General features: G+C 35.6%; 3 protein-coding genes across 4 annotated transcripts in view; 2 read left to right on the forward strand and 1 right to left on the reverse strand.

Moving 5' to 3' along the window:
* Positions 1–8: 8 nt before the first annotated feature.
* LOC113237776 (lipid storage droplets surface-binding protein 2) lies at positions 9–4,529 on the reverse strand. 2 transcript variants are annotated; one of them, XM_026474420.1, is made up of 5 exons: positions 4,247–4,313; positions 3,667–3,789; positions 3,319–3,551; positions 947–1,139; positions 9–729 (listed from the first exon to the last, which is right to left on the reverse strand). In XM_026474420.1, exons 1-5 carry the CDS (start codon positions 4,296–4,298, stop codon positions 350–352), a joined length of 981 nt encoding a protein of 326 aa, XP_026330205.1. In that variant the 5' UTR covers positions 4,299–4,313; the 3' UTR covers positions 9–349. The 2 variants fall into 2 exon arrangements, with proteins under 2 accessions (XP_026330205.1, XP_026330206.1); XM_026474421.1 differs by lacking the exon at positions 4,247–4,313 and adding an exon at positions 4,397–4,529 and having other exon boundaries at positions 12–729.
* A 1,725-nt stretch (positions 4,530–6,254) lies between these two features.
* LOC113237962 lies at positions 6,255–10,510 on the forward strand. Its single transcript, XM_026474678.1, has 2 exons — positions 6,255–6,563; positions 9,465–10,510. The coding sequence occupies exons 1-2, from the start codon at positions 6,255–6,257 to the stop codon at positions 9,924–9,926; spliced, it is 771 nt and encodes a 256-aa protein (XP_026330463.1). The 3' UTR covers positions 9,927–10,510.
* A 2,747-nt stretch (positions 10,511–13,257) lies between these two features.
* LOC113237963 (ectopic P granules protein 5 homolog) overlaps positions 13,258–15,672 on the forward strand; it is a 67,569-nt gene continuing 65,154 nt past the window's right edge. The window contains exons 1-2 of the mRNA XM_026474680.1: positions 13,258–13,290; positions 13,387–14,012. Coding sequence (XP_026330465.1) covers positions 13,258–13,290; positions 13,387–14,012 — 659 coding nt within the window. The remainder of the gene's footprint in view (positions 13,291–13,386; positions 14,013–15,672) is intronic.

Consider the following 15,672-nt stretch of genomic DNA (forward strand, 5'->3'; position numbering starts at 1 on the left):
AGTTATAAATTCATACAAATTCTTCGAAAAATTCACAATTTCACATTTAGTCTTCCTTTAAAAATGTCTAGAAAAAAATAAAAATATTGTGTTCTTAAAATCTATAGCCATAACATAATAGGTACACCCAATATACCTACACGTGGCTGTATATTAAAATTGTAAAGAACGAAGACAGAGTAATAACGATCCTCTTAAAATTTGCTCTTGTGCATTGTTTTGACAAACTATTTAGGCGGCATGTTTGCCATGGCAATTCGCACACAAGAACATCTAGTAATATTATTATTTAGTCTTGTTCAACTTAATAATTAAAAATAATTAACATGAATTGTAGTTTTAAATGTACTTAATCGGAGTTTGTTTTTTCCGAAACTTTAGACTTCGCTTCGGGAGTCGCCTTGACTTTGGCGGAAGTTTTGGGCACAGATTCTTGGGTTTGCTTCGGTGGGGTTATAACTTGTGGGGTAGGTTCAGAGGGAGGAGTATCTTTCTTTTCCTCCTGTGCTTGTTCGCGCTGTTGCTGTTCACTAGTGACCTTGGCTAGATGGAGAGCTGCCAGTAAAGCTGCGATGTAACGGCGAAAGTCCAGCTCGATTCCAGAGTTTCTCAGCTCATTAATCTTGTATGCAAGGTTAGCCCATACACGCCTGGCTGCTACAGAGCTCAGTCTGCCTACAGTTTGAACTGTATGAAGTGCTGGGTCGTTGGTAGCCGCTATGATCTCATCTGCATACGCAAATAAATGTTTGGGTTAAAAAAATCTATTTAGAAATGATTGTATGTTTTACTGATGTAGGTACTAATTCCTACTAAATGTTGTTTTTTGCTTAAGATACGTCACGGTTCATATAGAAATGTAAATTCGTATCTTTAGTGTTTTCTACTAAAAAATCATAATAATCGTGATACACAGTATTATATTAGGTACTAAAAAACAACTTACTGCTAGGTTCCTCTTGAGGGCCTACAGGTGGTAGATAGTGGTCTAACAGTTGCATGGCATAGGTAGCCCCGCTGTCGACGCTATGAACTGCCTTCTGGCCGTACGCCGTAGACAGGAGTGCATTGGCTTTGGTCCAGGATAATTCTTTAAGAGATTTCACACGTTGCTCTGCAACTGTACGCGCCGCACACACCTGACGATGAAAGCGAAGATTAGAAAACAGTACTCATTTCAATGCACGGAGTGGCGTGGGGACGTTGTCCAAAAGTAAATAAATATATAAGCTATTAACTAGGTGTTACGTCGTACATATTATGATTATTATTATCTTTATATACGTACGCATGTACGCATTATATCAGAAAGAATATTATCATTACCTACTTGTCAAGGTTTAGATTTATTATGTGTCATCCGTAATCTCACTAATCTTCAATGACCTTTTTGTTCCTTCAGTAATTTTCCTCGGTAATAAATCAATACAAGAACTAATTTATGGTTTCAAATAATAAGTATCTATTTGAATGATCTCGCATGTGATCTGTTTTCTACGTGAGATTTTATCACGAGCAATGCACAAATCGTTGAATATGGATAATAATCATTTGCTGGTAGGTATCAGATATAAAATTATTTTTAAAAGCATATCAATTTCCGGTTCATTGTCTGTAGCTGACGATCGTACGATCATGACCTTTATCTTTGTACTGTGGCATTCTTATCAGAAATCCTGTTTTGTTTCGCTCGTAAAAACGTCACCGTTGTATATTTCTCCTATTATTTAGTATTAAATACTATTATGTATACATGTTTAAGTTTATTTTACCTGATACCTTTTTCTAGACAGTCTAGTTTCTAATTAACTGACTTTAAAAAAGGGGGAGGTTCTCAATAGGACTGATTTCTATGATTTTTTTGGAAAGGGTATATTTCAAGAAAATATTCCACCTATAAGGGTGGCAAATTAGAGGATGAATCCGGCTTATTAGATTTCGCCCACTTGCTTTGATCGATTTCAACCAAATTTGGCAAATAGATTAAAGGTTCTTTTACCAGTGGCTAAGACGCTAAACGTCTAAAAACAAAAAAGGTACCTTATAATAATCTTTTTACACCCATGTAGGTTTGCTACATTAATCATGAAGAGTGTGAAAGAAACATCTATTAATGAACTTAGTTAACGTCAGAGTTTAATTGCTAAGATTTGAAATATAACATTGTACCTACACGTGTAACCTAATTGAGTACATACCTAAGTGAGTACTGTACCTACTAAAATGAACTTTGGAACTTAAATTTATTTTTAAAAATTACTGGTTTTGAGAAATCGTATCTGTTAGTTAGTATCTAACTACATAACGAATGTTCAATAAAGGACAATGTAGACAATGCAAATATTTAAGACACAACATACGATTTTCTCTGCACTAAGCTATGAACAATATGGACAGTTAGGTACTTTATAAGCAGTAATGTTTGAATGAGAGACAATCTGCGCTTCCCGACGTTACGTAATGAGCTGTATCCTGAGTACAGAACTTTGAACTTTCGAATGTCCCAGAAAAGCATGCCTAAACACATGACGCAATACCCTACGCGCTTGTCATTGTTAAATTAGGTACTTTGTAATACATGTATCATTGTATATGGCAATTTGGGACATGGAAACTTCTAGAAATTGTGTGTTTAGTTTGTTTAATAACCTAACCTAATTTCTGTAAAAAAATACTACTATATTTGTATTTGTTACCAACTACCTACTTTTCTTACGCTTTCGATATAACAGCAAAAGTAGAAAGCATACAATAGAAATACCTAGAACGTTTACATAACGAGTTAGCATGTCATAGTTCTTCCACAATAACAAAAGGTGAATAGTGTTGCTCAATACTTTTCTCGATGATTTCCTTATTCTGTTGATTGGTAGGTAGCTACATTTCTAGTTTATAGTGTACAGTGTGTTATTTTATAACTGTGAGCGATAGTATGGTGAAGTCTGAAACCATAGCCAAATATAGGGAAACTGTCCTAGGGTAGGCTCCTAACTACTATGAGGACATTTTTTATGGATGAAAATTTTAGTACTAGCACTTACTTTATACTTTTGTTTTTTTTTATAAAAATAGTACCTACTTACAATAAAAGTAAGAATTTGTTAAATGCAAATTGACTCGACTTTAACTACAAGAGACCATAGATGCAAGCTATTTAGAGAAATATTGTAAATAAAAAATTGTTTCATATTTCAATTTCATATAGTATTGTTCCATGATGCAGTTCCAAAATGTAGAATATAAATGTAATTCTGATTTACAAGTGAAACTATGTTGTAATGAAAGTTACTTTAAAACTTCTTGAACATCTAAACTTACCTTGTTAACTTGCGGAGCGAACCTCGTAAGCACAGCTTGCTTAGTTGTTTCAACGATGACTTTGGGTTGTTCCTTTACGAGCGGGACTTTGAGTTCCAACTGGTCCAATGCTGCGGCCACTTTAGCGTCTCCAGCTGCTAAGGGTGTGGCAACATATGGTGCGGCGACGATAGCTGCCTGTGTGATGCTGGCTTCCGCCGTAGACAAGGCCCATTCCAGGAGAGAATGTGCGCCTATTAAAAAAAATTGGTTATTTTTCCGATGCGATTAACACGTAATTCTTTGTCTACAAGTATGTAAGTTTTAATAACTGTTCCAAGAATATACTAATAATTGACTATTACATACCTTTAACTCTGTTGTAGAAAGCTCCGACTTGTTCCACCGCAGCACCGACCGTTGGCAGCGCCATGGCCTTCTGTACAGACTGGAACTGCGGCATCATTGGGGCTGACACTTCTGTTGCCATTTCTATTTAGAAAAAACTTCGTTAATTCTCCTCTATCGAACGCCAATTATGTTTCAAAAAAGATAGTAAGGTAGTTGGGAAATTTCTAGAAGTTTCCAATAGAAATTCAAACGACAAAAATTGCAATTTCTGTAAACTGCGTGTTAAAATTGCAACGTTCTGTTCACGAAGTTTACATTGCAATTATTCCTCCTTTGTAAATGCAATTGTTTCAACATTAATATTCATTGTTCTTTCAAAATGTAATGAAATCGTGTATATAGAGCAAATATAAAGGTTATCTACAAAGACGGTACATCAAAAAAATTCCTAATTTTTATTTAAACTTAATTTAAGAACAATTTTGTCTATAAATTCTGTTTAATGCTGTTTTAATAAATAGGTCAGTTGGTATAAAAGAAAACTGCCATAGAAAACAACATAGACTTAGGTAAAATGAAGACGCATACTTTATTATACCTGGTAAGGTAAGCAAAGCTATTTTTAAACCACTTATTGAAGCAAGAATCATAAACGTAAAATGCAACGACTGCGGCGTAATGAAAGGAAACGAGGGTCACATTGAAATAGTTTCGCAATCTAGAAAAACGTTAAACTATTGTTCTTTACCTGTAAATTAAAGCTAAGAATTGTTGCTCGAATGTAAAATAAATGCACGTGAGACAATAATAAATCACTTAGGAAAAAAGGCAAAACAAAAATTTATATCTGACGCAACCAACACACAACTCAACAAGTGCTGTGAAATGAATAGACTGATGGACTGACGCAACCTCGTGACGCTTCTTGTATTATATTCATTGAATGCAATGGACTTTGCTCGAATGATGACTGTGTGCCGAGTCCCACGTAATCTTCCCATACAGAACACGCAATATACCGGCAAATGTTCCGAATGCGAGAGGTGATAGCTTCTAGTGCAAGTTGAAAAGGAATAGACGCTATTTATTACGATGTATTGTAATATTTTAAATAGTAATTAGTAGCCTACTACTTATCATCATTTTCACGGATTTTGTAGTTCCGTTGTGGTATGTGGTAGATAAATCGTGTACTATTCACTACTGGAATTATCTCGTGTTTCATTAATTAATTATTATATACAAAACTTTTGGAAATGTTACCTGCTTGTCGTCAAGCTGGTTATGCTGCAGCACATTCGGGGCTAAAGAGGATAGCATAGTTTTTACCAATTTGGAAGAGACTTCTGATTCAAGGTTTTGCATCCTCCGTACGAGGTATGTGGCCCATTTGCCTTAAACTACTTAGGCATTAACTGACTTTACAACTACAATTGAATATTTAACAATAAAATATTTATAATATTATCATCAAAACTGGCTTTCTAATACTGCCGTATTGACAATAAGAACAGTAAGTCAAAATTGTACAGTTATCTTTATACTGACTTTCGACATTCGTTGATTTTTGATTAACTGACGGGCACTGTTGGTTGGTAGCTCAGATGGTTAGAGCAAGGCTACGGTGCAGCATGGTCGTGGGTCCGAGTCCCACCACTCGGGTGAACGAAATTTTTCAGTGTTCGATACTTGTATTCACAATCATAAAATAAATAATATTGTACTTGTTTTCAAATTTTGAATCGTTCTTTACTTCCTTTGCCTCTACATTCTCTTTTTGTTTCGTTCCGTCATCACTGCCTGTCAATCGCGGTAGCGACAGTTCAGCTGTAATTCTTAATTGCGTCTAATTTTGACCCTTTTACCAGTTATCAACCTAAATCATGTGCCAATTTTAATATTAATACCAATCTGTAACTCTGTATAACTCGGCCCTTTTGGACCTTTCCTTCCTTTTCCTTCAAACTATCGTATAAATTTTTGTGGACCGAATTATTCTATTTTATTTGCCGAGATCCTGGTCACGGCACATTAGTAGTTTACAACCTTTTCAGCACAATCACAGCAAGTACATATATTTACTGTTGAAATTTAAGTCTCTTCCTACAATCAAGTTATAGTATTCCTTAACACAGGAACAGGACCTATATACTGCATATTGCACGCGACACCATCTCGAGCCGCTTACGGAGGACGAACGTGGATTATGTAAATTTTATTATATTGATTAAACGATGATTAAATAATTGTGAGTTATTTAATTCAACATAATTTAAAATTTTTTTTTTAGATTTTATCAGTTTTTATTTTAGCCGAGCGGTTAGCAGGATCATCAATTTAAATCTGGTCACACAGGTTTCATTACTGCTATTGCAAGCATGGCAGAATACACATCTTTTATATATTATGTGGAAAGTGGCAACCCAAGTTGGCGCTACAGACGCACAAATACTCGTCCAAGTCCAATGCGTGCTTCTCCTTGTGCGTCATTGTGTTGAGTTTGTTTATGCTCTCTGAGTCTTGAGTTTGTGTGTGTCGCTTGACGCGTGTTGTGAGGACATAACCTCAAGCATACTTGAATTTTGCACTTCAACAAATATTTGGGGATGTCGTGGACCAATGAAATGTGTTTGGAGTTCCTAGAACTTTACAAGCAAGAACCTATCCTTTGGAACCCTAAATACCCGAACGCTCAAAATAGAAACTCGGTAATGGAGGCGTGGAGGCGAATAAAAACGTCAATGAGCCAACAAGTTTCAATTGCGGAACTTAAGAAGAAAAAAGAATCTTTAATGACTAGTTATCGGTCAAATGTTAAGAAAGTACTTGGTACAGGCGGCAAATACAACGTTCAGTGGTTTGCTTTTGATATTATCAACAGTTTTCTCGCTGACATATATTCACCCACAGTTAAAGTGAGCATTTTATAAGTACCTACCCATTTACATGTTTTTACGATAATTTCGATACCAGTTCGTATGAAGTCCTATCTATAATTATGGTGAAATATACTATGCATTCGTCCATGATTGGACCAAGATTGGGGCCAACTCAAGGCCATTATAATGATGTGATTCAGCCAAATAATGGCAAATGGTAGTAAACTTGGCAGAATGCCTTGGCGATGTATGTAGAGTAGAGGAGAAGCGTTCTACTTTACTCACTTTGTTGAATGTGTAATATGCAGGCATTGATGTGTAGGAAGTTGTGTGGGTATAAATCTCACACAGGATCTTAGTATGCACACGATAATACAAATTTTATTGCATTACTTAGAGCATTCATCAACCAAAACACATCGAGATTTAATTTCAACCGTATAATGCCTCAATTATGCTCTTAAAGCCTAAGTGATTAGAACAGTTCAAAGTCCGTGTAAGCTTGATGTAGAAGAGCTCGTCAAGCTTGACACTAAAGGTTTAAATTGAACTCTATGCCGCTTGCAATAAGAACGGTCCAACGTGTCAAGTTTGATATGCTCTTGACTGTACTTACGTAAAATTTAAATTTGAACCAATCAATAATATAACAATCTTCTGACCTATTACTTACTACGTACGTAAAGCTGAACTTTAGACAACTCCTGCATAATAGGTAAGAATAAACACGCGGAAAAAACATTTAACTCATCGGACTTTGTACTGATTTAGAGCATATGAGCAATTCATCTCTATGTTGCTACTTGTCGGTTCAAAGTCCAAGTGTCGAGCGTGATATGATGACTGATGACTTATTGAGGTAATTAGATGGGCCTTGAAGTAGAATTCAACATTGCAGTATTGTAACTTTTTGTAGTAAATCGTCTATGAAGGAAATAAAAAGGGATATTTGAAGGCAGATTTCACGATATAGATACATATTATGTCATAATCATATCATAGTCATAATATATCATATACAATCATCAGCTGACCTTTTCCGATTGCTTAGTTCCGTTCTTTATATGACGTCATTTGTCGGACATTGTATCCTACGTTGTTTATTTATCATTCAGGGTTTTATAAAGTGATTATAACTTCTTTGTGTGCTTAGCTACTTAGTAATAAATAAATTACCTACTAATTAAATCCCTACTATAATTTTTGTATAGGTAGGTACATATAAAAAAAATACATATTATTATGATACCGGATTAAACTGATATCTACCTTCCTGTTTGAAATACGTAATAATTTCGATAATATTACCCCTACATACTAATAATATTATTGTGCAATATTAATTAATATTACTTATTTGTATATTCATTCATTTGATACAATTTGCACTAACAGTGATAAAAACTTTAAACATGTAGGTAAGCCATAGTCAAAGGGTCGAGTTAATCACCGCAAAGCAAACTGCTGAATTTCGATGACAGAGCTTCGGGCGGTGATCGTCTCCATGTAGTAAAAAGCCGATGTCAGAAATTTCGATTTGAGAATTACTGAACATTCAGGTCAGTATCATTGATACCATTTAAAGATTCTATCAAGGCCTCGTAGAATGGTGTCCGCCTAAGTGCTTCCGTGCGAATTAGATGTAGAACGAACAGAGGGTCCCGACGTTGGCATAGAACGTACCGTGGTATTGGTGGGATAAAAAAAGAGATCCTGAGCCAATAGGGGAGCGTTAGTGAGATATCCCCTTATCAGGCAAAAGATATACATGATAAGCGCCAATTTTGGCCTTTCTTCTAGAAATGTCTAGGACACTGCCCAAAATGAATGATATAGGGTACATATAGGGATAGTACCCATAAAGTTTTTTGTACAAAGACCGCACAAATGACTTCTGGATTCGTTCCATCATTGTGATGTACAGTTGATTGTGAGGATTTCAGACTGTACAACCACTCCCTAATTTACTACGAATAAGGCGTTGTATATTTACACGCACACGCACGCATACACGCTTGTCGAAAAGTTTAGATTGTCGTTTTATAAAGCCGAGGCTTTTCCATGCAGAAATACAAATACCAATAATATAGTCATTAAATTTTAGTTGTGAATTAAATCTTACTCCCAGGTTACGTGTACAGATTGCACACGATCTAGGGGTATTCCGCAGTTATTGTACTCGTTTAGGATGTGATCTTTACGAGAATACGACATCACAGAGCATTTATCTATGTTCGCCTCTAAGCCGTTAATCTGGCTCCCTGCGAAAATGCTTTTAATATCAGCCTGCAGTAGATCGAAATCCTCAGTGCACTTCACTGGCATAGCAAGTTTCATATCATCCGCGAACTTAAGGCTGATTGACGTCTTTACAGAAAAGTTACAGGCACATGGGACTTGTCAACTCAGGGTGACGTGACGGGCGCAATGGTAGTGCCCCTCAGATCTTTGCAATTTAAAGCTCTGATTGGCACTGTAACTGTTATGGACAGGCGTGTAGCTCATCATCAGACGCACGACTTGTTCGTCCCGTCACTTGATATTATAAAAAAAATATATGGAGTGGTCGTTAATAAAGTAGAAAGTAAGGTATATGATTGACTGTGTGCAGAAGGGTGATGGTTGCTGCACTCACGTATGGTAATGAATGTTCAATTTGACAGAAGAAGCACGTAAGCAGTATTAATGCAGCGGAAATGAGAACATTAAGAAGATGGTTTCAGTGAAACGGATGGATAAATTACGGAAGACTGTGAGCCGGGTATTCTCGGACTAGGGTTCACTATCTAATTTCCGTGGCAGTTTTTATTATTTACCGCCCCACAATTGCTTCCGATGCGCCTGCCGAGCGGCAGCACTAAAACTCCTCAGCATCCGCAAGCGACCATCTACTACGAGTATGTTTAATATTATAGTATAATACTATGTTTGTTTCAGAAGGACGACAATAACATATCACTCAAAGACATCACAGAAGATCATCAATACCTAGGCAATGTGAGTACACATAGCACTATGTCAAATAACAGTGAGGTCAGTACAAAAAAAATTGTTTATTTGAAAAGGAAGCCAGAGGAGAAACGCGAAACTCTACATGCAATCAGTAATGGAGAACTAGACGAATGTGAATTATATACTCGATTATTAACAAATAAATTAAGAAGACTTGATGAGCATCAGAGAGACCTGGCTATGCATGAGATTGATAATATAATGTTTACAGCGAAAATGCAAAGTATGAACTCACAACCTCATAATGCGAATCTTACTACAAACTCGGTGCCTAGAAAAACTAGATCACCGTTGTTCATTGTTACACAAGCAACTGAACAATATGATGAAGAAGATGAAAGTATACAATATCTGGATGAAGACCCTATGGAGGAATCAAAGAATTAAGTTTTTACTTTTTTGTAATACCATGCCGAGGGAATAATAATTATATTATTTAGGTGTGCATGTTCCATCGTCGACCTCGTCGTCACTTTCCATCAGGTGAGATGGAGTTCAAATGCGTACACTGATTTTTTTATTTAAAAATATTGTCTCCCTGCTGGCTGTTCAGCATTTTTATGCAACATACTTAGCAGTACAATGACTAGTTGAAAGTATGCAGTATTTGGAGGTAAACAATGTGGAGAGATCAAAGGTTAAACTAATATTTTCTACTTCACTCTACGATAAACATTCTTTTAATTAGATTTTTTTTAAATTATTTGACCACCTGAGTTTTTGTGGTTAGTATGGCGTAATAGAATTTTCCAAGTTGATTTGTAACATACTAACAATCTCACAGAACTAGGCTGTGTTACTAGCATTTGTTGTCGAACAACTCATCAACTTTTGTTCCATGCCTTTTAATAATTTTAGTCGGGTGCCAAAATAAAAATATTTAAAATATATCGCTCTAAACGGTGGTAACACTGTGCGGTCGCAAAATAAAGCACCCACCGCCAAAATTTATTTTTGTGAATGACAGCACGCGAGAGGCATTACTAAATAACTTGATCTAAAAGTATCAGATAGCAACAAAAACTTAAAAGTATGTTTTTGATAAAATTGTTTTGTTGTAAATCATGGAACAAAAATTGTTTTATTATGATGTTAGTAACATAGTAGAGGTTGTTAGTATTTTTCAAATAGTTCATATTGAGGTTTGGGATTTGGGGCCGAGTGTGTATTTTCATTTGCTTTTTTTGTAAATATTTTTTTTATTTTTAGTTAACATTTTAATGATAAATGGGTACTTGAGTAACCAAGGGATCGTCTGTAGATATATCGTTAAATTAGTTTATACGATCCGCCTTTTTGTAGGATATAGTATCAGTAATTGAGTTGTTAAGTAGATTAATAAAAGGAAATAAATTGTTGTAATACATGAGTTATTTTTATTTAAAATATACGTTGAGAACTGAATGTGAAATAGATTTCTAAAAGAATCTCTATGGCGTTTTAGACATTTACTAAACCATGCGAGAATTTATTGTATTCAATGAATTTATTACGCAAACATCTGAGGAACGCTACCACTGTGCCTGTTACTGAACCTAGTCTATCTGAACAGATTCCTCGCCATAGTGAGCTGAACCCTGGTGGGGAGCAGCCCGCTCGCACTAAACCCCCGGGATGTTTCACTGTCCTCTGTTGCGTGACAGGCCCTGACGTCGCAGTGCCGTGTTGTGGCCCTTCGGCGGCCGTCCGTCTCCGAACCCTGTGATGTTCTGATAGGTTTTAGAGCCCCCATTCCTTCGCACCCGAAATATATTTCTGTAGCCCACTAATTAAAACGTGGCTAAGTGACAAGTGGTCAAATATCCATTTTAAATAGAAAAAGTTATGGCACAAAATTCTCTTTTAAAACGTAGGTCAATGTTTAAAACAGTTAAAATTAGTTAACGTGTTCGGCTTATCGGAACTTACCCTGATCAGAGAACCTCCCTAGCTTTATATACCGCACCACATTGACTCACGTCGTGACGTCACATTCTACTGAACGAGAACAAGGCTGTCGGCGAGCCGTTTTAAGACGGCTTTGATATTTGAATATAGTTTTAATTTTTTCATTACGAAATTTGTACGTTAATATATAACATCATGTTACGTTACTATTTATAATGGCCGTGAATCGTGCTATGTAAGAAGTAAGTAAAAAAACTTATGTCTGAGATTCATTCAGTTATTGCTTTCTTTAGTGCAGAGTAATATATAATACAGATTTATTATATCAATATAATAAGACGCCATAACTTCGTGAGTTAGAGAAGGCTTCTCGAATTTTCAATTTGTATTGCCAATAAAATACTACGTAGTGAATATACCTAATTATTAACTAGGTAATGATAAACTTGGACACACAATTTCAAATTCTTTGGTTACCTTATTTAAAGGTACCTGTCCAAAATGTAACATTTTAAGAGCTTTTAATTTTTTAAATAAATCTTCAATATTATTCCAGTTAGAGAATTAATTAAAAATATAATACTATATCGATATAAATGTGTAATGAACATGTGTAATTATTAGGATTCTATAATTGAATTATAGATAACAGATTGCCGCTCTGACCACGTAACGTAATAAATAGTAAGAGCAAGTGATGGTTAACCTGCCACTTCACGCACACATTTGCGTGTGTGCAGATAGCGCCGTGCTATATGTAGTAGTAGTAGTAGGTAAATAATTTTCGACCGTTGTATAGTGTCCGGGGTGTGCCCTGACAATGCATAGCTGAAATATCATTAAAGAATTTCAATATTTTAAAACTGGGTTACGGTTTTTTATGATATCTCAAAATATTATTTTGTCACTTAACCGCGTTTTATCGCGCAGGAAAGTCCCCATTGGGGACGTTGATTAGAGGCCATCTTCCGACAACCTACTCGTCTGCAACGGATTGGGATATCGGGCTCTCGTTCCCGCTCTCGCTGTACCTTCTCCTTGTGCGCCACTACAATGTCGGCGAACACCTCCACAATTCTTCCACTTGTCCTCTCTCCCTCAGTTCCTCGAATACGACGGTACTCTATATCTATAGGCGGTACGAGTGTCGTCCCGTTCAAGACAGGCATAAAATGTATTCGCCGCCGTACCATTGACGCACCATAATGGTGACATTTGTGTTGGTTCCCTGCCTACCTACCCTTAGAGTATGGAAAACAAATAACTCTAAGCTACCTACTGGCTCAACTTCAACTTTAGTATCTATGGCTCCGTCGTTTTTGAAAAAATGGTAAAATTGAAAAACATTGACAAAATACAATTCGAAGGCTCATATTATGTTCTACGTTTAGAAACATCTTTTCAAGTTTTATTTGCCGTGAATTATAAAATAAATTAAAGAAAAACGAGATGTAAAATTATTGGATTGGACAACAGCGAAAAAAACGCTTTTAATGGCTCAATCTTTTTGGTTCAGTAACTTCAACTTTTGACAGTTGTCAACGTCAAATAAGAAAATATAACAGGTTAAATATTTTTCCAATATTTTTCAAATTTGCCGGAAAAAATTCCACTGCATGAAATTCGGAAAATTTTCTAAAAATGCAAGTGGCTGAAACTCCAATCTGTACAAGCCAAAAAAAAATCTACTTTTTGACAGTGACAGTTGACAGGTACCAGCTGATATTTCAAATAAAAAAAATTGCAAAATAAATATTATCTTCAAGCGTGTTGTTTCTTAAATAACATTATAATAATACGTTTGGTACTCTGTAAGAATAAAAGTTAAGAAATGGCGACTATGGTCAAAGAAAAGCGGCGGGAGGTAAGTTTATATGCACTTTTGCAAGCACCTTTGTCTTTTTGTATAAATAGTACATTTGCGCAGTAAACATAACATTATTTTTTATTCCGCTCGCAGAAGAAAAAGTCCAAAGAGAAACACATGTCTCGAAGTAGTAAAGAGCGTGAAGAGCCGCCGATTTTAGAAGAAAAAGATGTTAATGATCAAAATACCATTCTAAGTGAAGCTACAGAAATTAAACAAAAAACTCCCATTGAATATGTCGAAAGAACTTCTATTGAGGCTTATAGGACTGATACACTTAGTAATAACGGAAACCAAGTTCTGGGATACACAGAAAACACTCCATCATCTTCAAACATTAATATAAATTCTGAAAGTCATATAACCAAACAAGAAATAGAAACAAATGAAGCCTCATTAGATGCAATTCAATCAAAGCACACAAACATAGTACCATCAGAATATGTAATAGAGACTGAAATACCTCAAGAAGTTGTAACCCCATCGGCACCCCTATTAGAAGAAAGACCAGTCTTTGTAGAAACAGCTCCTAAACAGGAATGTATAGATGTTGTTAAAATTAAAACACCATGTTTACCACTGGAAGAGGCCATTAGTCTTTTTGGAGGGGAAATAATTGCTGAGGTAAAGGCAATGAGTGAAAAAGAGGAAGCTATTGTAGAAGCGGGACCTGTGTGTGGGCCAGAACATCCATTGGTTGATCTATTGTCTACTTTCAGGTATGTTTTCTGTCTACAATAATAATATCTGTAATCTAATTTTCAGGCTTTTTTCTGGCTTATGTAGAAAAATTAGGTGTCCAAAATGTAAACAAAGAAATGTCATTATCAGAGTGTGGATGCGGGTTTGCTTTTGTGTGGGATTGGAAAAGGGGAATGTTTTCATTTTCTAATTATCTATTACAAAATATTAACAACAAACAAAAACTTAAACAACACAACAATAATGTAAGAAATGCAATATGAAGACAAGAAATCTTTCCAGTTCAAGAACAAATCACAAATGACATACGGTGTACTGCATCACCGTGTATGGGCTCTGTATTACTAAAAAATCCCAGAAATTAATTCAGTGTGTGCAAAATGCTTGTGCAGGGTATTGTTTCAGAATACCCCCATGCAATGAGTTTATTCCCACACATAAAACAGCTGCTTTCTATAGCTGCTTCAAATACAACGCATCCAGAATATGGAATGACATACCACTGCCCATAAGAAATCTGACATCAACTCACTTTTTTAAATTTGCACTTAAAAACTTCCTACAGAATATTTTGATGTGTGTCTGATACAAATACCAAAATTCACAAATAACCCTCAATATCTTTTACACTACCTGCCTACAAAATATTTTCTCCGCCATAAATACTTTGTTGCATAGTTATATATAAACCACTCATACACTCCACTTATTTTTTACATACCTATACACAAACACACACCTTTAAGCAAAACACCCATTCATTTACAATTATTATACAACCACACAACTTACTCAAACATTTAGATCTTTCATCTTTTTTTTATTTTTTTCCAGTTAACTTGTCCACGTTTTATAGCTTATGTAATAACTTATTCACCTATACAATTAATTTTATACCTACGCACCTTACATTCTAACTCTGTGTCGATTCTCTATTCTGAGTTACATTTTTTTTATTGACCCACCTTAGGACCTGGCAAAATCATCAGCGTCGTAGTTCGACTGAACTGCGGCATAATGCTGAGTCGGGCCCTTTTTGCTGTCACAGTACACTCAACTCTACACCTGATACTTTATAATACTCCAGACCATACCCGCAAACCTAGACTAGCCTTTTTCTTTATGATTACCATTGTACCTATGTCATAAGCTTGTTTGTAATGTACTGTGATTCAGCAAATAAACTAGTAATCTATCTATCTATCTCTATCTGACATCTATGACATGACAAACTGGCAGCACAAAAAATGTTTTTGATCTCGATTGTGTTACCAGTGTTGTAAAATTGTTTGTTAAGCTTAGTCTTTTATTATAATTAATAATATCAAGTAAAAATATATATTGCAAAATGTGAATTATAAGTTTTATCAGACTATGGCTTGAAAAAATTTCTAAATGATTATTAAACTGCCTCCATGGCCGAACAGTTACCATACCGGACTGCCTTGCAGAGGTCCTGGGTTCCATTCCCAGGCTGGGAGAAGTATATGTATGGCCTACATTTATTTCTTTCGCGATTTTGAGTGTCATTTGTGGTTGTCTATGTGTGTGTCCATGGCACCCGCAACACAGGGTTTCCCTAGTGCGGTATGAGTGTGTTGCGTTGTTATTATTATTATCATAAAAAACGGGAAACTATCAATTGAAATATATGTTTTTGCTCTGTTGTCTCCTTTG

Source organism: Hyposmocoma kahamanoa, unplaced genomic scaffold (assembly GCF_003589595.1).
Source record: "Hyposmocoma kahamanoa isolate Upper Pololo Valley unplaced genomic scaffold, ASM358959v1 94, whole genome shotgun sequence".
Taxonomy (NCBI): domain Eukaryota; kingdom Metazoa; phylum Arthropoda; class Insecta; order Lepidoptera; family Cosmopterigidae; genus Hyposmocoma; species Hyposmocoma kahamanoa.